This window comes from Prenolepis imparis, unplaced genomic scaffold, assembly GCF_030444845.1.
Source record: "Prenolepis imparis isolate NDT839.2.m4 unplaced genomic scaffold, iyPreImpa1.0 SCAF_3, whole genome shotgun sequence".
In the NCBI taxonomy this organism is placed as follows: domain Eukaryota; kingdom Metazoa; phylum Arthropoda; class Insecta; order Hymenoptera; family Formicidae; genus Prenolepis; species Prenolepis imparis.
In genome coordinates, this window is record NW_028141161.1 from 10,621,122 (window position 1) to 10,644,591 (window position 23,470).

General features: G+C 35.7%; 1 protein-coding gene across 5 annotated transcripts in view; it reads right to left on the reverse strand.

Moving 5' to 3' along the window:
• The window catches only part of LOC145934017 (uncharacterized), a 103,547-nt gene that overhangs the window by 10,980 nt on the left and 69,097 nt on the right, over positions 1 to 23,470 (reverse strand). For 3 of the 5 annotated variants that reach the window (XM_083034161.1, XM_083034158.1, XM_083034159.1), the window contains 3 exons: positions 4,037 to 4,349; positions 1,640 to 2,007; positions 116 to 1,384 (listed from right to left, as the gene is read on the reverse strand). In XM_083034161.1, the coding sequence (XP_082890287.1) occupies positions 116 to 1,384; positions 1,640 to 2,007; positions 4,037 to 4,291 (1,892 nt within the window). In that variant the 5' untranslated portion in view covers positions 4,292 to 4,349. The remainder of the gene's footprint in view (positions 1 to 115; positions 1,385 to 1,639; positions 2,008 to 4,036; positions 4,350 to 23,470) is intronic. The other 2 variants (XM_083034160.1, XM_083034162.1) reach the window with 1 other exon arrangement.

Consider the following 23,470-nt stretch of genomic DNA (forward strand, 5'->3'; position numbering starts at 1 on the left):
CGCGCTCGCACGAGACATGCATTGATAAGAGAAATAATTAGAATGGCTTAGGTGTACACGCGTATCCGCGACTCGCGAGAGAGATAAATCGATCTGAGATGCGAGAGCAACTTACACGTGCCAATTTTTCTCGCGTACAACTTCCTTGGCTTCTGGTTTCCTCACGAGCTTCTCTTTGGATTTCGCGTCCTTCTTCTCCACCGTCGCGGGAACAGGTTCGCAGGGCCATCTCTTCTCGTCCGGTGCGCCATCAGTATTCCTAGCGTCGCTCTTCCGCCATCTACGATCGGAATCTCTCTCCTTTCCTTTCTCTTTGGCCTCGCTCGTTCGCTCGGGCGTACTCTCCCTCCCGGAACCTTGCCCGCGAGGATCCGTCGCCCTGACGTAGGGTCTCACCGGACTCTCCGATCTGGTTCTCGCCGGCTCCGCCGTGTTCTCATACTTCCGGTTCTTGGCCACGCTCTTTGCCCGTTGATAATCCTCGAGTAGATCTTTCCGTTGTTTCTCCGACGAAAATCTCTCCGCCGAAGAATATTTCACTGCGTCCACACGATCTTTCGGATTTTTCCGAGGAGGATCCTTTGGATGCACCGTAGATGATTCGTCAAATGTCGCCAATTTCTCGACGATCCGTCTCTTTCCACCTGATACGGCTTCCGTTTGCCTTTCCTCCACGTAGTTCTTGGTTTTTCCAAGATCGCGAGCGTTTTCTTTGCGTTCCTCGTACATGTTGAGCTTGTTTTCCGATCGATTACAGCGATCGATCAGCCGCCTCTCCTCGACGATCCTGTTTTCGATCGTACATTCATTGCGGGAACTCTCCTCGTTCTTCGCCGATCGTTTTTCCGGCCTCTTCGTCTCTTCGACTTTCGACGCTTTAAAACTTCGTTCGATATCGCTGTTGCGCTCCATCAGATTCGCGGACTCTGCTACCGACGAGGACCTACCGCCACAGTGGAGCTTGTTGCGCACCTTCCTGGCTACCTGCAGTAACTCCGCCTGGAACTCTGGACTGCTCATGCTTCTTTGCAACGTGTTCTTGCCATCAAAGATCCGCGAAGAACGCCTCTGCTCATCCCGGCACCAACGATTCTGATGGAGATCGCGCCAGACCAGCCTGTTCTCCTTGTTGACAGCACGACGGTCCTCACCCCGCCACTGTCGCTCGTTCTCCAATCCACCACCGCCGCTGTTATTCTCACAACGTTCCCCGACGTGAGTCTGCGACAATGAAGATGAGGACAACCAGTTGACCTGTGCCCTCTTCGTTTCCGCTCGCGTCTTGAAGAGGCGCGACCGCCTCGGCGGTGGCTGAACTTCCTCTTCGCCGCGACAACCACTCTGACGATCTTGACCAGATTCTGTATATCTGTAGGCAAAATTTCTACATTTCGAAATGTGATACCGATATTTTCGATCAATATAAAAAATTATTAATATTGTTAGAAAATATTAAGAATATAGAAAAAAAATATAATTAAAAAAAATTTTTAATTTAATTTTAAAAGAGAATTCGAGATATTATTAATTCTAGAAAAGCTTTAGAATATCTCTCTCAAATTATAAATTAATGTTGTCGAAGAATAATAAAAATACTCGAGAAAAAAAAAAGATATACAACGCGATAGCATTTCTCTACCTGTAGGGATCGGGGGACGATCTATCGACGACGCCGTTCAACGGCGGCGCTGGTGCCTTGTACTTCTTCTTGTTCCTGTACCGGCTCTCTCGTTCCTTGCAGTCTCGCTCGGGATAATGCCCGTTTCCGCAATGCCGATGCTCCATCGCGTGCTGATGCTGTTGTTTCGCGTTGCAACGCACCGCTTCCCGCCCCATCGGTGAATATCGCAGATCGGGCTCGCTGCCAAACCTCTTGAGCTCCTGCATCTCGTTCTCCATGCAGCAGCCTAATTCGCTCCGATAGTTGCAGCATCGGTGATCGATCTTGCGCCCGCGTGAGGCGCCGATATTCGACGCCGAAGTACTGCGGCTGCGGAATATTCCTGGCTGAAAAGCAAGAGAGAACGAAATCCTAACTTTTTAAAAAATTATAATTTAAATTCTCTATTTTTCACTTAATTTTGTTATATGTATAAGTCTTTCATTTATTTTCTATACTAGACTAGAACAATACAAACACGCACCATTCGTCGATTTTATATAATATAGAATGATATTTTTATATCAAGTTTGTTAAAACTGTACGCTCCAATCTCTATATCGATTTTTAATATTATAAACAGAGCCAAAAATTCATCGCTTGTTTTTTTTAATAGGACACTGTATACAGATTATTTTTATACCGCACAGATTCGAGCCTACAAACTTTTTCATTTTATACATATAATATAAGTCTGCATTTTATAGGGTCCGCGGCTATAATGTATCGATTTTTAATATTTTAAACAGAGCCAAAAATTTAATTGCTTTTATATTTCGATAATATATTGCTTGCAGATTATTTTTATATCATAAACATACCAGTATTCAAATTTTTTTATTTAATATACGTAATATGAATATGCGCCATACAGGGTCCGCATACTTATATTTCGTATATTAAATAAAAGAATTTGTACGCTCGTATGTGTGTGTGAGTGTGTGTTTAAGATAGAAAAATAATCTGCAAACAGTGTAGTATCGAAATATACAAGCGATGAATTTTTGGCTCCTTTTAAAATTTTAAATATCGATACATTATTACCGCGGACTCTATACAGCGCAGACTTATATTATGTATATTAAACGGGTTCAAAGAATATTCTTTCTCTCTTAAGTATTACATAAAGGTAGCACGCGGTAAAGTGTTACACGCGTTTATTCTTAGAACATTGTGTTGATTTACAAAACGTGCGCGACTTCCGTCTGATGCGCGTAATAATAATAAATGCTCTATAGAGAGGGGGGCTCCTCCTCCTTCCTCTCCCTGTAATAAAGCGGATGAGAAACTGTCGTCTTTGTGTGACCGTTGGCACAAAAAGTTCAATGAAGGTCGCGTGATACATTTCCCGAATTCGCGATGTAAAAAGTTATTCTGTAGAATATTCTTAACCGGGTTATTACGCGGCGCATGGCACCCGTGCATAAGACACGTACGAATTCTGATTGCCTGCATTACCTGCATGAGAATTCTAGACGACGGAAACAAGCTTCTTCGAAGACAGAAGGAGGACTGACTGTCCGAGACATAAAAAGCAGGAAATTTAATTAAAGCATTAGTGGGAATAAAAAAAAAGGTATATAACTTTTCGGACACAGAGATGATTTTGTGGAGTGCGCGCGGACTTTCACGTCGAAGATTCGGAGCAGAAAATTCATTATGCTTTTCGTCGTTTCATATTTTCGGCTGCAATTTACACAGCAACCTAAATAATAAATATCTCAAGCATACAAATATATATTTATTAAACCTAATAGATATAAATTAAAAATATAGATTGATAAAATTGCAATAAAATTTTATAAGACTAATATCTTTTTTTATCCTGCGTCTCTTTTAAAAGTTGGTCAATTATATCAGATGCGCATTCAATTCTCAAACGTTCCAAAATATTTTTACTCGCCGAATCAGAACGGTCTGTATCGCATGCAAATCTTTTCGTAGGGGCATTCTGATGGAATAGATATTTCGCTCTCGAAGCAGAGTGTGAATGAATTATACGAACACGACAATACATTTCAAACAGAAATGAATTCAGCCTCAGGATCAGCCGTGGATAACTAAAAATTGTGTGTACGAAGAATCAGATATAATGTAATGTACCAAAATATATAACTAGGCAAAAATTTTCCGCGCAATTAACTCTAATTTATTGCCATTATTATGCTGTCATTACTATTACTACGAGCGCTACAGTCACTACCGTTAATTACTGCTAACAATGAAAATTATTAATCGACACAAAAAGTCGTGCCCCTGAAGACAAATTTCAAGGCAAGTGCAACGAATTGAGCGACGACTTGTATTCTCGCACACGAGAGCAGCATGGCAAGCCACGTCATCAGCGCGACTTGAAAAGCCGCCGCGAATCCTTACCTTATTAAGGTCGTGCGGAAGCGTGAGGGCCGGCGGCCTGCGGCCGCTTATGGTTCCCCCGTTGTGAATGATGCTGCCATTATTGGTGGCCCGTAACCGTTGATTGGGCGGCTCCGGTAGGACCTTGAGTCCCGCCGGCTGTTGAGGATGATGTCTCGCAAGCTCCCGAGGGAAGGACTGTGTCCACCCGCGTCTGCCAATTTCCTGTGACGGTCCATTGGACGCGCAGTATTGATGGGAGCTGCTGCTGCCCATTTCTATGCCGATCTAGCGTCTCTATGGAGTGCAGCACGATTCGCCATTCATCTTGTATCTGGAGAAGATCAGAAAGAGGGGACCAATTATCCAACATGTTTGCCTGAATCCCATTGAAAGATACTGCGGCATCTTAATTGGAATCCGCGAATGTATCATAAATTCAAGAATCAGAATTTTTATGTAAACAATAGCTGAACAAGTTACAGTAGGTATATTTTTCTAAAGTATAATATATTCAAGTAAGATATTACCTAGACAGAAACTGCATGTTTGCAAAAAGTTTATAAATGAATTAACAAACTAATGTTCTAGCATAATAATTTTTTAACAAAACATGAAGATTACATATTTAATAGGAATGTGACAGAGATAAATAGATAGCAATATCCCTTTCTAAAAAAAGGCATGTTATTGACATTGTTGTCGCTTTTCTGCGATACTAATTGGCTGTCTCGATTCGCGTTGTGCATTATATTCATAGCATCGAGCAGCTGTCATCGCGAGAGTTAGCAGTATGTTTGACAGTTTGTCCAAAATAAAATAAAATAAAATAAAAAGTATTATAATATATTATATTACTTAAAATATATTATTATTTTAATTATAATAATATATTGTAAATAAAATAATATGTTATAATATATAGTTATAATATATGTATACTTTATCCGCCATTAATATTTTTTGACGCAGAAATCAGCTAATAACTGTCAAAAATATAAATCGAATTTAAAATATTAAAACATATTATTATTTTATTTTATTTTATTTTGGACAAACTGTCAAACTGCTAACCCTCGCAATGACAGCCTCGATGCTATGAATATAATTTACAATGCATATTGAGGCAGCTAATCAACATCACAAAAAAGAGGCAACTTTTAGGCAGCTTGCGAATACAGAATTATGCGCGATTCCATTTTAAAATCAATGGACTATTTTATTCTCAATTTAGCGTCAATATCTCATAAATGATTAATTTAACGCTGCTATATCTTTTCGCGTATATATTACAGATTGTTTCGAAATACACTGTGCACAGAGATGAAAATAAAGTTGAAAAAAAATCTATTTTCCGAAAAATTTGGAAATTGTTTGACGTCTCTTCTTTCAGCGACAAGAATTTTCGCAAAAAAAAGGAACACTCGATCCATTAGCTTAAAATTAAAATTTCACAGTACAGATTATATATATATATATATATATATAAACTTGCGAGAATTGACTTGACATGCCTTTTTTAAAAAAGGCCTAGAACAACACAAGCTCGCGCAACGCGCGCACTATTCCTCAATTTTATTTATGTTAAAAAGAATTATACAGAAATCAGCTGATAACTGTCAAAAAATATTAATCGAGTTTAAAGTCCTATAACATTTTATTTAAAACATATTATTTTAATTTTCATAACATATTATTTTAAAATTTATTTAGCAAATTAACGCTTTAATCAGCTGATGTATGTCGAAAATATTAATAAAGCGTAAATTGGCTAATTAAAATTTAAAATAATAATAAATTATAAAAATTAAAATAGTAATATGTTGAAAATAATAAATTATAATGCTTTATCTAGGATTAATATTTTTTCACAGTTATCAGCTGATTTCTGCGTCAAAAAATATTAATCGCGGACAAACTATACATATATTATAACATGATTTTATTTACAACATATTATAATTATAATAATATATTTTAAGTAATATAATATGTTATAATACTTTATCCGCAATTAATATTTTTGACAGAAATCAGCTGATTAAAACTGATTTATTTGTTAATTAATTTTAAAATAAGAATATGTAATAAAATTTATAAAATAATATGCTTTAAATAAAATGTTATAGTACTTTAAACTCGATTAAAACTTTTTGACATTTATCAGCTGATTTCTGTTAAAAAATATTATTCGAGTTTAAAGTATTATAACATATTATTTATAACATTATTATTTTAGTTTTTATAGCATATTTTTATTTGGGCAAGAACATATGTATTTAGATTAAAAAATTAACTCCAGCACGATTATTTAAAAATCTCATATTACCTATATGTGTCATATTTAAAAAATTATGTTATTAAAGCAAATGAGCTGGGATTATTCCAATAGTTTCAATAATCATAAATGTACATACATATTCATATATATGCATAAACATAAATGTACATACATATTCATATATATGCATAAACATAAATGTACATACATATTCATATATATGCATAAACATAAATGTACATACATATTCATATATATGCATAAACATAAATGTACATACATATTCATATATATGCATAAACATAAATGTACATACATATTCATATATATGCATAAACATAAATGTACATACATATTCATATATATGCATAAACATAAATGTACATACATATTCATATATATGCATAAACATAAATGTACATACATATTCATATATATGCATAAACATAAATGTACATACATATTCATATATATGCATAAACATAAATGTACATACATATTCATATATATGCATAAACATAAATGTACATACATATTCATATATATGCATAAACATAAATGTACATACATATTCATATATATGCATAAACATAAATGTACATACATATTCATATATATGCATAAACATAAATGTACATACATATTCATATATATGCATAAACATAAATGTACATACATATTCATATATATGCATAAACATAAATGTACATACATATTCATATATATGCATAAACATAAATGTACATACATATTCATATATATGCATAAACATAAATGTACATACATATTCATATATATGCATAAACATAAATGTACATACATATTCATATATATGCATAAACATAAATGTACATACATATTCATATATATGCATAAACATAAATGTACATACATATTCATATATATGCATAAACATAAATGTACATACATATTCATATATATGCATAATCATAAATGTACATACATATTCATATATATGCATAATCATAAATGTACATACATATTCATATATATGCATAATCATAAATGTACATACATATTCATATATATGCATAATCATAAATGTACATACATATTCATATATATGCATAATCATAAATGTACATACATATTCATATATATGCATAATCATAAATGTACATACATATTCATATATATGCATAATCATAAATGTACATACATATTCATATATATGCATAAACACAAATGTACATACATATTCATATATATGCATAAACACAAATGTACATACATATTCATATATATGCATAAACACAAATGTACATACATATTCATATATATGCATAAACACAAATGTACATACATATTCATATATATGCATAAACACAAATGTACATACATATTCATATATATGCATAAACACAAATGTACATACATATTCATATATATGCATAAACACAAATGTACATACATATTCATATATATGCATAAACATAAATGTACATACATATTCATATATATGCATAAACACAAATGTACATACATATTCATATATATGCATAAACACAAATGTACATACATATTCATATATATGCATAATCATAAATGTACATACATATTCATATATATGCATAATCATAAATGTACATACATATTCATATATATGCATAAACATAAATGTACATACATATTCATATATATGCATAAACATAAATGTACATACATATTCATATATATGCATAAACATAAATGTACATACATATTCATATATATGCATAAACATAAATGTACATACATATTCATATATATGCATAATCATAAATGTACATACATATTCATATATATGCATAATCATAAATGTACATACATATTCATATATATGCATAAACATAAATGTACATACATATTCATATATATGCATAAACATAAATGTACATACATATTCATATATATGCATAAACATAAATGTACATACATATTCATATATATGCATAAACATAAATGTACATACATATTCATATATATGCATAATCATAAATGTACATACATATTCATATATATGCATAATCATAAATGTACATACATATTCATATATATGCATAAACATAAATGTACATACATATTCATATATATGCATAAACATAAATGTACATACATATTCATATATATGCATAAACATAAATGTACATACATATTCATATATATGCATAATCATAAATGTACATACATATTCATATATATGCATAATCATAAATGTACATACATATTCATATATATGCATAATCATAAATGTACATACATATTCATATATATGCATAAACATAAATGTACATACATATTCATATATATGCATAAACATAAATGTACATACATATTCATATATATGCATAATCATAAATGTACATACATATTCATATATATGCATAAACATAAATGTACATACATATTCATATATATGCATAAACATAAATGTACATACATATTCATATATATGCATAATCATAAATGTACATACATATTCATATATATGCATAAACATAAATGTACATACATATTCATATATATGCATAAACATAAATGTACATATTTTAAGATAAAATCCTCTGTGTTTATTACTTACAAAATATTATAATTTTAATTATAATAATATGTTGTAGATATGTAAATAATATTATACGAGTATGTTATAATATATTCTTTTAATATAAACTTATTTGTCCGCGATTAATATTTTTTGAAAAAAGCAGCTCATAACTGTCAAAAATATTAATCCAATTTAAAATATTAAAACATATATTATTATTTAATTTAATTTAATTTTGGATAAACTGTCAAACTGCTGATCCTCGCGATGATTGTGGAACGCAACAATAATTGCGGGAATCGATTTAACATGTTTTTTTTTAGAAAAGGACTAGAACAACACAAGCGCGCGTTATTCTGCAATTTTATGTTAAAAAGAATGATACAGAAATCAGCTGATATAACTGTCAAAAAATATTAATCGAGTTTAAAAAGTACTATAACATTTTATTTATAACATATCATTATTTTACTTTTTATGTCATATTATTTTAAAATTTAACTAACGCTTTATTAGTATTTTTTGACAGAAATCAGCTGATTAAAGCGTTAATTTGTTTACTAATTAAATTTTAAAATAAGAATGTGTTATAAAAATTAAAATAATATGTTTTAAATAATATGTTATAATTTTCCTTAAACTCGATTAATATTTTTGACAGTTATCAGGTGCTTTCTATCAAAAAATATTAATCGCAGATAAGGCATTATAACATATTATTTACAACATATTTCCATTTAAATTTTTATAACCTATTATTTTAAAATTTAATTAGCAAATTAACGATTTATTAGTATTTTTTGATAGAAATTAGCTGATTAAAATGTTAATTTGTTAATTAAATTTTAAAAGAATAATTAGTAATAAAAATTATAAAATAATGTTTTAAATAAAATGTTATAGTATTTTTAAACTCGATTAATATCTTTTGACAGTTATTAACTGATTTCTGTGAAAAAATATTAATCGAGTTTAAAGTACTATAACATTTTATTTAAAACATATTATTACTTTATAATTTTTATTACATACTATTATTTTAAAATTTAATTAACAAATTAACGCTTTAGTCAGCTGATTTCTGTCAAAAAATATTAATCAAGTTTAAACAAACTTTATATAAAAATATCATTCTTTTTATATAAAATCGAAGAATGGCGCGCGCGTAGCGCGCGCTTATGTTGTTCTAGTAACTAATTAAACAATAAATGAAATTTTTAAAAATTGTTAAGATGTGAGAATAAAACAATACTTCTTGAAACGAACAGAACTGGCACGCAGAGATAAAAATATATATATATATATATATATATATATATATATATATTAAGCGCGGATGCAATATTTATACAATGTTATGAATCAGATTTAAGTACTCTGTAAGATGATCAGATAGTCAATTAAGAGAACCACTTTGCAAACCTGTTCTACTTTCCTTAAAACCTGTGTAAAAAGTACGCTTTTGCATACTAATTCGCTGGCGCTTTGCATATGACGATTAAGGGTGTAATTAAACGTTTAATAAGTATAATCAATTTGCAAATATGTTGCACAACCCGCCTTAAATTCTCTTCGATAAGGTCGCTTCTATGTAAAAAAAAAAACGCACAATTAAGGGTGTAATTAAACGTTAATAAGTGTGATCAATTTGCAAATATGTTGCACAACCCGCCTTAAATTTTTTTCGATAAGGCCTGTTGTGGGTAAAAAAAACGCATTAACACCTGATATATCTAATTAATATATTTTTCATGGGAAGCATATTTTATGGATCAACTTCTTCTCATCCATGATGATCTCTAATTAATGAAAAATTATTCCTACAAATACGGATTGTACGAAAATGTTTCGTTTATCTTATCGCTTTCGGCAATTAAAGGAATAACCAATGTAAATATTCCCTTTCTAAAAAGGCATGTTATTGACATCGTTGTCGGTTTTCCGCGTATGTCAAAAAATATTAATAAAGTGTTAATTTGTGAATTAAATTTTAAAATAATATTATGTTAAAAATATTAAAACCATAATATGTTGTAAATAATATGTTATAATGCCTTATCCGCGATTAATATTTCTTGACAGAAATCAGCTGATAACTGTCAAAAATTTTAATCGAGTTTAAAGAAATACAACATATTATTTAAAACATATTATTTTAAAATTTAATATGTTTTAAATAAAGTGTTATAGTTCTTTAAACTCGATTAATAATTTTTGACAGTTATCAGCTGACAATGAGTTCTGTTCTAGTATATAAATAATAATATCAATTTTCAATTTATGTAATACGCCACATTTTTTCTTGAATCACATCCGTAAAAGAAAAAACATACCTTTATTTGATAACTTTCTAATATCTCACGAGGAAGAACGGTGATCCGCGAGACCATTGATGAACGAGAAGAGTGCAACGAGACTTCAAGATAATGGAACAAGAGGAGGGTAAACGCACGCGAGTTGGGCGAATGATCTGGGCAGGCCGGTTATCTTACAGTTAGACGTGGTTTAACCTCCCGTGTTAGTCGGGATGCGGAGAGAAAAGGAGTGAGAGAAAGATAGAGAAACAGAAGAAGAGACGATTCGGAACGCGTCTTTCCAAAGTAAGTTCTTCCATTCACCACCGGTATACAGGAGCAGGTGCCCAACCTGCACACACGACCATGTCGATCGACCGGTAGTACCGCTAATCCAAGATTGAGTAAGAGAGCGCGAAAAGTGTCCGAGAAAAGTCGCGGGACACTACGTCGTTAAGGTAAACGAGTAAGGTCGCTTTTATTAATGTATCTTGTATTCAACGAGCATGGAAGCGATAGCTTGAAAAACTGCTTTTCCGCGTGTGTCTCTCTCTCGTATCTCGCGCGATTAAACTGAAAATAAAGTACCAGAATCTAGAATTGCTCGCACGAATTAATATTCGGAAAAAATATATGCAAGGCAAATGAGCGAAATTACATTCACGATCGTTCAGCCGACCAAATGATATTCTTCCGATATCATCGATATCAGATCTACAAAAAACGCGACGATTTAGATTTTACTATATCTTTGCTTGATAAAAAGGATTGAAATTATAATTTGCGTAACAAGAAATAATTGACTGATTAGAGAATACAAGTGTAAATGATAGTTTAGATATTTTTAAATATTCACAGACGCGTGAATACACTATTTGCGTTTCTTGAAATGGAAAAGCTTCAACGTTTCACTTCCGGGCGTGTGACGCGATGGTGAAACAACAGGGACCAGATTGATCGATATCGTAGTCAGATCAGAGAGAAAAACAGAGCATGTTTCTCACAGTTTCACCTCCGACAATGTATTCTGAAATTCACGCAGCTCATAGTTATTTTATGGTGATACGTACGCAATTTTATTCTTTGAAGGATGACGAACGCGTAATACTAATATTAATTGCACGAATCAATGCAAAACAATATTCTATGATAATATTGCATAGCAAAGTTTATTTCACAATGTAAAGCTTATATATACCGCTGAAAACAATGCAACATTGTTGATATTAATGATATCAAGATGTTTTTAATTTTGATCAAACTCGCAATTTGTAATTTATTTTGTAACATGGAAAAAAATTAATTATTATAACTAAATTTTAGATATGGTAATTAAATTTCAAGTGTAATATAGAAACACCTAAAATTTAGCTGTAGTAGTTAATATTTTTTTTTCGTGAAGTTGATATATAATAATGTATAGATTACATTATGTTAAATGTACAAATTGTACAATTTTTATAAAATCTTGAAAAATAAATCATTATCGCTTAGAATAGTACATGTGTAAACAGAAAGACAGCTGATTTTTTTTTCAGTGATTATTTTTGCGCAATCGCGCGAGAGAGAAATTTCGCGATAACACATGGCAATATCTCACCATTCGCTCAGCATCATCAGCGTCATCGGTTCTTCGGCGGTTTCGCGCGCGATTGTCGTGCCGCGGCGAGAGGATTCTCCGGGGCACAAAGTGGCAAGTGATGCATGACGGATGGCGGCGGTTATGATAACTCGAGCGTAGGGTACCCGCGGGTGAAAGACGAAGAAAACGGGGAGAAGGGAGCAAGGAAACGGAGGAAGAGAAGGAAGAGAAGGAGGCTCGCAGGAGGCGACGAAGCGCGAAGGGACTCAAGTATAGAGAACAGGGAACCGGGAGGGCAGGAGGAAGGAGGACGTTTGCCCCCTCGCGATGATCATCGCCGAGAGTCATCGAACTTGGAAGGATAGGAAGAACGATTCTCCGTCTGCCGTCTCTCGTTCGCGATAGCTCGCCTCGCTCGTTCGCTCGTCTAGGACAGAGGCAGGCAAGGCAGCTGTATCAGCTGCCCCGGCTATCTTCGAGGAACTCGAATCGAACCCGGACTGTATTCCCGAGCGATATACATACGCCCACGTGTCGCGATTGTCGGCACAAATCATGTACTTCCTGGTGCAAACGCGCCGTACAAAAATCCTGAAAGAGCGAGTGCGCAGACAATCCGATTCGATCCGATTGCGGCCGCGTCACGTTGGGTGGTTCGTTTCTTTTCTTTCATTTTTTTTCTCGCGCTTATTTATTTATGAAATAGATGGAACCGAGACGAGCTCTCTCTTTCTTTCCCCCTTCCTCTCGTCGATGTCGTGTATGCAATTTATGCAATGCTGTGTGCATTTTATTAATCGAAAAAACATCTTTCGCAAGAGAACTGTCATTAGAGATTAGCTCCGCGCTCGTTCCGCACTCATAACGGAAATATTCGCCGCATTTAAATCGTGGAGATTCGCGTGTGCAAAATAAAGACCGGGAGTTCTCGCTAGATCGGAAATGATACCAAGCCGAGAGTCGTTTATTACATTCCTGGATTTGCGAAATGAGAGGGCGCGTATCTCCTCTTTCAATAGCAATGTCTCACTCTGTATTATAGTATGCTCTTCCTCGTGATAGCAATATTTCACCTTGTACAACCACGCATTTCGTCTTCCGACAGTAACGTTTAATGCTCGGGTAACATTTTTCCTAGCTGAAAATAGCGTGTAACTAAACGTGAGTGGCATCCGACTTTCTGCGGAACGCGTTCAACGTTAAATAGAATCATCTTAGAAAAACGATATAAATAGAATTACTAGAGAAAATAAGGAACTACTAGATATAATTATGTTTTCCGTTATTCAACAATATTTCTGTGCATTTATTAAATGCAATTTATGCTTCGTCTAAAAAGAAAAAAGTATATAATCATAATAATTTTATAAACAAAATTCAGGTAGAATATTTTTACAGCATGCACCTTACAGATGCAACGAATAAACATATACTTAATCTTCTGCAAAACAAAAGAGATGCAAGTGTTCCAAGATTTAATTTTCTCGCTCAGTGATATAACCACGTGCTCCATCATCCGCAGAGACCAATGTTCCACCCTGTATAACCGCGACAGGAAGGTTCTATACCTTGTGGAACCACGGTGACTCCGCTCGTAAAGAATAAAATGCCAATCCAATTTCCCGGAAGGTCTCACTCAGGGTCTCCCTCTCACGTTCTCCGCGATCGGTTAAGGAGCCGAGTCTCCCTTCGCTCGAGGATTTCGCGGGGAGATATTCCGCCACGCTGGAATTTAACCGTTGCGCCCTCGAGCTCGGGAGGGACAACCGGTACCGGTTGCGCTGCGAAACTACGAGAGACCTTATCCCGATATATATGTGTGTGTGTGTGTGTGTGTGCGTGTGTAATAAAAGCCGGTCTAAATATTTCAAACATGCCGTCGAGGTATCGTTAAACGGCATGCTACGTTCTATCGGATAATCGACGATGTTGGACCAACGTGTCGTTCTGTCGGTTTTGCAACCGACATGTAGTTGCAACGAGCGCTACTATAATTCATTTCTAAGCCATTTCAAAGCATCTATAGAGGCTAACTAGAAAATAGTATAGAGAGAGAGTGCCAGCAATAATCTATTTCTAGATTACTTAAATTGTCATAAAATATAATAATTATAAAATTTTATATCATGATAAATATATATTCTGAAAAGCGCTGTAAAGAATGACACATAATATTACTCGCTTGATCCTTACGTAATGAATTCAAAACCATTTTTTCATCTAGGCGCAGCGGCTCGTAGCGCGAAAATTCACGATGGGTGAACGATATTTTTATACACAATTCCGCGTAATGTAGTTTTCGCGTGCGTTTCGTACGTGCAGACCGGTATTGATTTAACAAGCTAGTCCGATGGCGAAACGTACACCATTTATCCTCGAGGGAAGAGAGGGAAGGCGGCGAAAAATCACGATACTCGCTCTATACGTATGATGGGAAACAAAGGCACACCATGCGTTGTACACACGGGGACCCCCCGCTATCTGAATTTGCCGGGCCCCACACAATGGTGTGTATTCCGACTTTCACATTTTGCACGAAAGTAATAACGTTACGATGCGCGGCGCCGTAGCGTGAAAATCCTATCACGATGACTGGCCTCGGCGGTGCAACCTGCACAATCCGATATTATCTCACCCCCGATCTATCCCATATATCAGCGAGCAGCGTCCCCTGATGCCGCACGGCTAGATCCGCGGTTCGATCGCGGTAATAATGATCGAACAATGGGGCGCGGGTGAAAACCTCGTTGCCTCGCGCCGCACCGTAGCGAGTCGACTTTCGACTTGGCTCTGATCCCTGACCCCTGGGGAGTGCGCACTCCCCTCGACCGAGCATCAAAACTGGTATATCCGACCATCCCTAAAGATGTTACCCGGCGGTTGCAGAAATTACGGATGCAAAATACTTAAATTTCGGAAAGATTCGCAAAAGAACTCCTGTACGCAGAATATTTGGCTGAGCGATGTTTTTTACCGTGTGGCAAATGAAAGAAATTCCTGCCGATCGATAGATCGAGGTACCATCGATGAATCTAGATTTGCAAAAAATATTTTTACTTTTGCACAATCGTGCACAAATTATTCTCCTTTAAAAAAAATATATTTTTTCTTCTCTGAATTCTCGACTCAATTTCTCATCTGAAATAAAGTGTAAAATTTTTCATCGTTTCTTCTAACATTAACAGTACGATGTAGAAATGTTGCGGCATCGCAATGCGCTGTCACAGTCGCTTAAAGTGTTAATAGCGCAATCAAGACGAAATCGACGCATTTCCTAACGAAACAACGTCGCACTTTCGACGTGCCGCGAGACTAATTTTCCTTACCGCGAACATTAACCAGTTTCGCGCCCGCTCGCTCTTCCGTGACTCCTGTCGGAACGCACGAAGAGACGAGATCGCGAGCGCGAAACGAACGGGGCTAACTCACGGACTGACTTTTCGTACTCCCTGCCGTACGTGCCACGGCGCGGTAGATAGCAAACGGCTCTTGTAATTCTCGTCGAGATAAATGCAGATTGTGCGAGTAGGTATACGTCTAGGCCTGTCTCGCAACTCTTGCTTAATTGACGCTGAGATCCTTCGGATGCCGTTCCCTCTCTCTTACTCGCGGATTTCCTTGTCGGAAGGAGGAACGAAGAAGGAAGGCCGAGGCCATGAGGAGGGTAAAACGAGAGAGAACATGCAGGGTGAAATAGGGAGATGAAAGAAGCTGCGAGTAATGAGAAAGAAGGAAAAGAGATATGCGGGAGAGACAGAGGGAAGAATCCAGAGTGAGAGAAAGAGGACGAATTATTAAGCAGATAGGTATAGATGCGCGAGAGTAATATATCGCACGTGGTCATAGCTACTGAATCAGTGTATCGAGCAGTACTTTAGCTCATTAAAGAGCGCGCATCGCGCGGATACCCGCCGTCCACTTCTCGGGAGCTTTAATTAATCAGGAATCGTAACGTTAAGCCATCTGTTCGCGATAAGGCGTGCAGGTGCTGTATATATACGCGCGTTCACGATCGTGATCGCGATCATCGTGTGCCGGCGTAATGCGTACGAGATTACAGAGTGCGCCGGCCAAATAGGCGCAAAAGGCATCCGGTAATTACGGGCCCCCGACGTATCTTTCGAAACGAAAATCGAGTGGTGCCAAAAAGGATGTTCAAAACTCCGAAAAAAAAGAAATCTAGCAGGGGAAAAAAAGAAAATGCAAAATATTTGACGCAAAGTTTCGAAAGAGGAGGCGAGATTCAGGAGAGAAACACCGGAGACTCTCTATCTTCAAAATCTTATTGTTTTGAAATTTCCTCAATTTTTATTCCACACTCATTTGATTTTAAAATTAGAATTCTTCAGGATTTTGCTTTATCGCCTCGTCTCGCATTTTCAATTCGAGAGAGACTCGATTTTTCGATGCTCGCCACGTACGTTGAATCCTCACGTCTTGTCGATTCTTCGATGAACACGTTTCGCGTACGTTACGTGATTCCCAAATGCGTGATCGTGCATTCCTTCGACTAATTATTTAACTTTGTCATCGTGTTCCACGCACGAGTCGTAACGCGAACGACGAGACGGCGCGCGCACCTTCGAAACGCTCCCCGGGATCGTTTAATTACTGCAAGACAGCGGCATATGTTTGCATGTGAAATGCGTGTCCACGCATCCTGCGCGCTCTAGTAATTGCCCCTTTACGTGTCACGAGCCGGGAGGAGGACGACGCGACGTCGTGACTGTCCCCCGTAGGTGCTGCCTCCGGTAACGTCGATCCTTCCGGCCGCCCGCCGGGCGCATTTACGTCGCGCGTTTAATGCATGCAAATGATCGAGGATATATGAAAAAGTACCTTTCCGCCCGTTAACGTAATTCGCTCGTAATCTCACGATACGGTGCTTTTTCTCTCTTTTTCTCTCTTCTCCCCCTGCAACGCCGCGATGTAAATAGGAGGAATGGAAATAGGTGTTTTTAGTGTCTCTTGCGACAGTGCTTTTCTATCTATTTTATTTAATTCGCGTGCACACACGAGGCTAATTATTATTTGCATTACGCGTCCGTGAAAATTATACTTTGCGGGATCTAAGATTAATTTATAACAAAATATATGTAAAGCCAATGTTGTGTTTTCGTGATGAATATTTTTTAAATATGCGATTTCACAAAAAGAATCGATCACTTTCTAAATTACGTATTTCAATCTTGAATGGCTATGATCAAAGTTACCGGTAGTCATCGATCAAATCTGTATGTTGAGGAAGAGATATCGCAGTCTCGAGCTTGTTCCAAATTTAATTAATCGCGCAGAAATGAAGCGGAGAAGCGTCGCGTTTGATCCGGCTCGGCAAAGGAAGCGATATGGAGGCATGAGAAAAAAAAAAGAAAAAAAAAGAAGAGATTCGTCGGGCGGATTCAGGTCGCGGACCCCGTGCGAAAAAGAAAGTCCTTCTCGAGTAGCGCCGAGAGATTCGGCTTGTTATGAGAGTGGAACCCCGCAGGTACCATCGATATCCCCGCCCAACTCGAGAGTGTTCGATGACCGAAATTTACTCCGTACATACAGGTACACAGAAGTTGCCGAATTCACGCGCGACGTGCCTTAGATCGAAAGTAGGTGGGCAACCTCGGTACAAAACGCTGCAGGCGCATTCCGCCGTTTGCGGCCGTCGCGACGTAGAAAGTTGCGGCAGCGATCGATCGGACTCTCGATTCGAATCAAACATCTTGTCTCGTGCGATTCGACGCTTACGCTCATATATCACAATAAATAATTGACGAAGTCATCATTTTAGAAGATTTCGAAGAAGATAATATGCAAGGTATACTTACATTTTTGCGTAATGATAGAATGGTAGAAAAATCTAATTTTAAAATATTATTCAATTAACTAATTATATGAAAAAATAAAAGTATTATTGCGAAATATAAAATGTCAATAAATGTGAATTATTATCTTTGTCGATTGATTTTTTAAGTATATTTTGTATGAAGGAAAATTTAATTCGAGGCTTAGTAGTTAAAAGATCTCTGACATCGAGAATTTAAATAAAAAGTTACAGGTGCCTGCCATCAAATTGTATCTATAAAAAAATTGATCTTGAAATTTCACGAAAGAAACTGTCCTTATAAACTAATGTGAAAAAAGTGGTTCGACAGCCTGACAGTTATATACCGAGTCTCGACAGGCCACGAAGTATGGACGAGTGCCGGAAGCGTGATCGGTAATTAAAAGCAATGCGTTTAGAATGGGAACGAAGAAACGACTTCAATTATCGAGTGTACGTTTTAATGGCCAACGATAAGCGTCACGGAAGGAGTAGCTCGTCGTTCGCGCGCGCACCAATTAAAATAGATTGCTCGGTCGCAAAATTCCGAGGTAACGCATGCGAACAAGGATTACGTCGTCCGCAATTCTCAAAGCCAGGGCAGGGCTTAAGAATAAGATTTAACCGCGATACGCGTTTATGTCTTGAAATAATTTAACGTTTGACGTTTCTTTAGAATCGAATGATAATTTAAAAGACTATAAATTAATTTTGCTTCTGCGCGCAATATGTACTAGATAAGGCAGGGACATCGAAACGGCAACATCTATCTGGATTCGAATATCTGAAAGTTCGTACGAAAGTTCAATGAGAGAGAGACTGGGGTTCGTCTGAGTTATCTCGTTTCTTGTTCGTTCTCCAGCCGAGAACTTTCTATATGATTATGACATCGACATGTTATACGAATCGTCGTTGAGTGCGTTCGATCAATTATCGTCTGCATCGAATTAAAACACTGAATAACGCGTGTAAAAATCGCCGATGAACTGAGACACGGCCATTATCGATGTGAACGTACGTGAAATGAATTTCTCTCGCGTATGGACGAGTGCCGATTGAGCGCATGCTGGACTGCGTGATTAGAAATCTCGCACATAAAGCCCGATTGGCGATCGTAATGATATTTCTGGCATATTTTCTAATGCTATGGTTGCATCGTACGCATGCTTCTATGCGAAATATCAATCAGAAAAATCCATGAGAATAAAAAAATTTTGATTCCTACACACACATAAATGTTATCGCAATTTTATTCCTATTAAAGTTAATTATAAAGAATGTCACAAAATTAATAGAACGGGAATATATTACATCTTATAATATTAAACAACTTCTATTAACCACACACAGTATGGACGTTGCTATAATAAAAAATATATCCTGAAATTATATATAAATGTATATAATTAAATCGTAAATTATAAAATTATGCCGCAGTATTAATTTGCAATGGAATCTCGGAAGCTCACACACGCCTATCAGAGTAAAACCTGATCGATGTGTAGATTTTTATCGAAAATACATATTTGACCGATTAGTAACTGGAGCGTGGCTGGAATATGACCATCTCTATAGTGAGTCAAGCCTTCGAGTTTCATGTTAGGCGTCGTCACGCGAAGTAAATCTCGCGACGCATCCGTTAGAAATCACGTTAGAAATATTGCTGTTGCACCTGTGAGCTGCGGGATTTAAGCGTTCGAATTTTATTGCGTTCCGAGCGCGCCGATAGTTAATGATCAAAGCCAACTCGCTGTTGTAATCGCGATGGAAACACTTTAGCAATTCTGCGACAATCAAATTGTAAAAGTTGAATCACACTAAAATTTTGAGACTAAAGTATATTAGAGAATTTTTGTGGAAAAAATTATCGAAAGATGTGTATCAATAGCAAATATTACTTTAATAAATATATAGTATTGAAAACTTATATATATGTATATATGTATATATGTATTAAATTATTAAATAAAATAAGACGAATTAATTAAAAAAATTCCCATTTTAATGACATTCGTTAATTTATCTTTGACTCGTTTTAAGACTCTGAAATTTATAGAGCAAAATTAATAATAAGAATAGTTTTTCTACACGAAGATATCTTCGTACGTGTATATATTTATGTGTGTGTATATATAATAATTATATCCCGAGATTCCCGAGTACACATTTTCTTATCGACATTGATTTCTAATGCAATATGTCTTTAATGCATAATATGATGCGGCAGTCTTAACGAATGTTCACACGCTAGCAGGTCGCAATATTGATAATCAATATTAATAATCATGTCGATAGCGCTATAGGAGAAATCGGGTCATATCGAATCAATTAAATAATTCTTTAATTAATTTTTGTTCGCGCGCGATACGAAAGCGCGATTTCACTTCCTCCCAATAACGACATCGTATCCTCGTGAACGATAACAGCGCGCAAATAAACGAAAGCTGAAACTGACTTTGGACAAATTGCTGATGTTGCAAACATATACATACAATAATAATAAGATATGAATGTGCGAATTATTTTCGCATGCTTTATGCATTTACATGTACCAAAATTTGAATTCGGATTGCTGAGTTTCTCGAACGTGCTTTCAACAAGAAAAAACGCGGCGTTACGCCATCGAAAGCCGGAATTATTAATTATCCGAATCGCGTGCATTCTTTTCCGTTTCTCTTTCCCGCTAAAAATCATCGTTCTTATATATGTCATCAATAATAATAATAATGTGCGGATGGGACGATTGCGTAATGAAAGTAAATCAAGTAATCGGAGGGCAAGAACCGTGGCAGCGGCACACCGACAGGTTCTTTATTTTAAAATAAAGGTTCTCAAAAACTCTAGGCTAACATCATCTCCTCTTTGCGAAAAATAATACGGTTTTCAATCGGTCATTTGAATAATTATACGCGATAATGTTGCAAATAATATTAAAGATAATATAAAATAAATAAGCAATCGGTGTCTTTTTCTACAAAAATTAAGATAATATGCAAATGTTGATAAAGTATTTTAATTCGTGTATATACATATTCTGATTTGAGAAGCTGTGCTTCAAAAAATATTACTCGTATCTCTCTCGCTTTACGAGCGACAACGACATATACAGATTCTTAGATAACGTTTATCAACCGTTACGCACCAACGAACAAAAGATCGTCCCGCGTTTATTTTTGTCACACGGTGATTTGTGGCGAAACGCAGCATAATTTTATTGCGTAACATACTTTACGTCTCGTCTCGCACTCGCTCGTATCAGCGTCTTTGAGGTCAATCAATACGATTTTACTTTCTTTTCTATGATTTTAAAAAAAAAAATTTCATGTATCTTTATAAGTGCGCAATTGCAGAGGCGACGTTTTATCACCATGAAATCTTGCTTCATATGACGAAATTAGTAATTTATTTATACTAACAAGTATAACTTGTATCTCGGAGATATGTAACATTATTAGAATTAGAATATTAATACTATTAATTATATTACATTGCTAAACTGAGAAAATTAATATATGATATATTACAAATTAAAAAAATTATATATTGCAGATAAGATTATTGTATTACGTAAAGCACGCGTTATATACATGATATTCTATCGTACTATCTCTGATTCATTCAGTTTGGAGAGAAAAAAATCTCTGTATATTTTAAGTAATATGATACTTGAGACATTAAGCACATATCGTACACGCCAATCGCGACTTGACACGCACTAAAAAGAAGATTGTTGTTGATCACTACCGGCGGCTTGTAGGTAGTCAAGGCTGCGGCGAGAGAAATTGCCCACACGACATGTCCTACGCGGCGAGAGCTTCGCCTACGCGAGTAAATGAAGCTTTAAGCTGGCATTCCACCGAATCGGACACGAGGTGGTTTACCTCGATGTAAATGATAGTAATACAGATAATAATCACACATTTTGCCGAAAACGACGGTACAAGACACTACGCAATATCGTACGTCCTCGAGTGACTCGATGAAATAAAATTCCTCGAAATATGTGATACAAACATTGATTTTTGAGATTATTTTTCAGCATATACTTATTGCACAAGTCTTTCAAATTATAGATAGAATCTCGCAGATTTTTTAAAGACTCATGATTTTATTAAATTAATGATTCCGTCATAATTATTTTTTTCTAAATCGTAAATTTGTTTTACACAATAAACAATCCGCTTAATTATAATCAGCGTTGAATCTCGATCCTATAAAACTCGATGTGTTATTATATTCGTTTTATATTCGGTGGGACATACCCTTTACGTTCTCGCGTGAAAGGCAGCTTATCGGGGACGTCGCCTTGCCTACCAGGCATAGCTAGGAAGGATGGCCAGCGGGCGTATCTACACAAAATGTCCAGCGAAGGAGACTGCCCCGTCCGTGCATTGCAGATAAACATATATCTTCGCTTGGAAACTTTCACACGCCGGAACGCCGACGTTTCTCTCGCGACACACCGCGAGATATTCCCTTCCCAAAAGCAGTCCCTCGAGTAAAATGATTTGTATCTTAATAGGAAGCGCTATTAGATGCAGCTATTATGCTGGCAGAAAGACACGTGCTACCTTAATGGACAAATGACATGTAAGTTTCTCCGTGCGAGAGATGCTTCATGTCCGGGATGTGTTTCGTAATCATAATCATAACCGCGGCAGTTTTAATTAAAACGCGATACAAAAGTGTGAGCAATAAATGTAGATTAGTATTGTAGAATTTTGGAAACACATTATTGTGGAATAATTCATCCATGTGTGTAATTGTTTGGTAATCTGCGAAATTTAGAAATAAATGGTATTATATACAAATGCAGGACACAGAAAAAGAAAGATTAATCTTATTTTTTATCTTATATATAGTTATCATCATTAGCTTAATATTTCGAAAAACAATTCTCCGGTCCCTTTACAGAGGTCCCGATCTCTCGCGATTAAATCC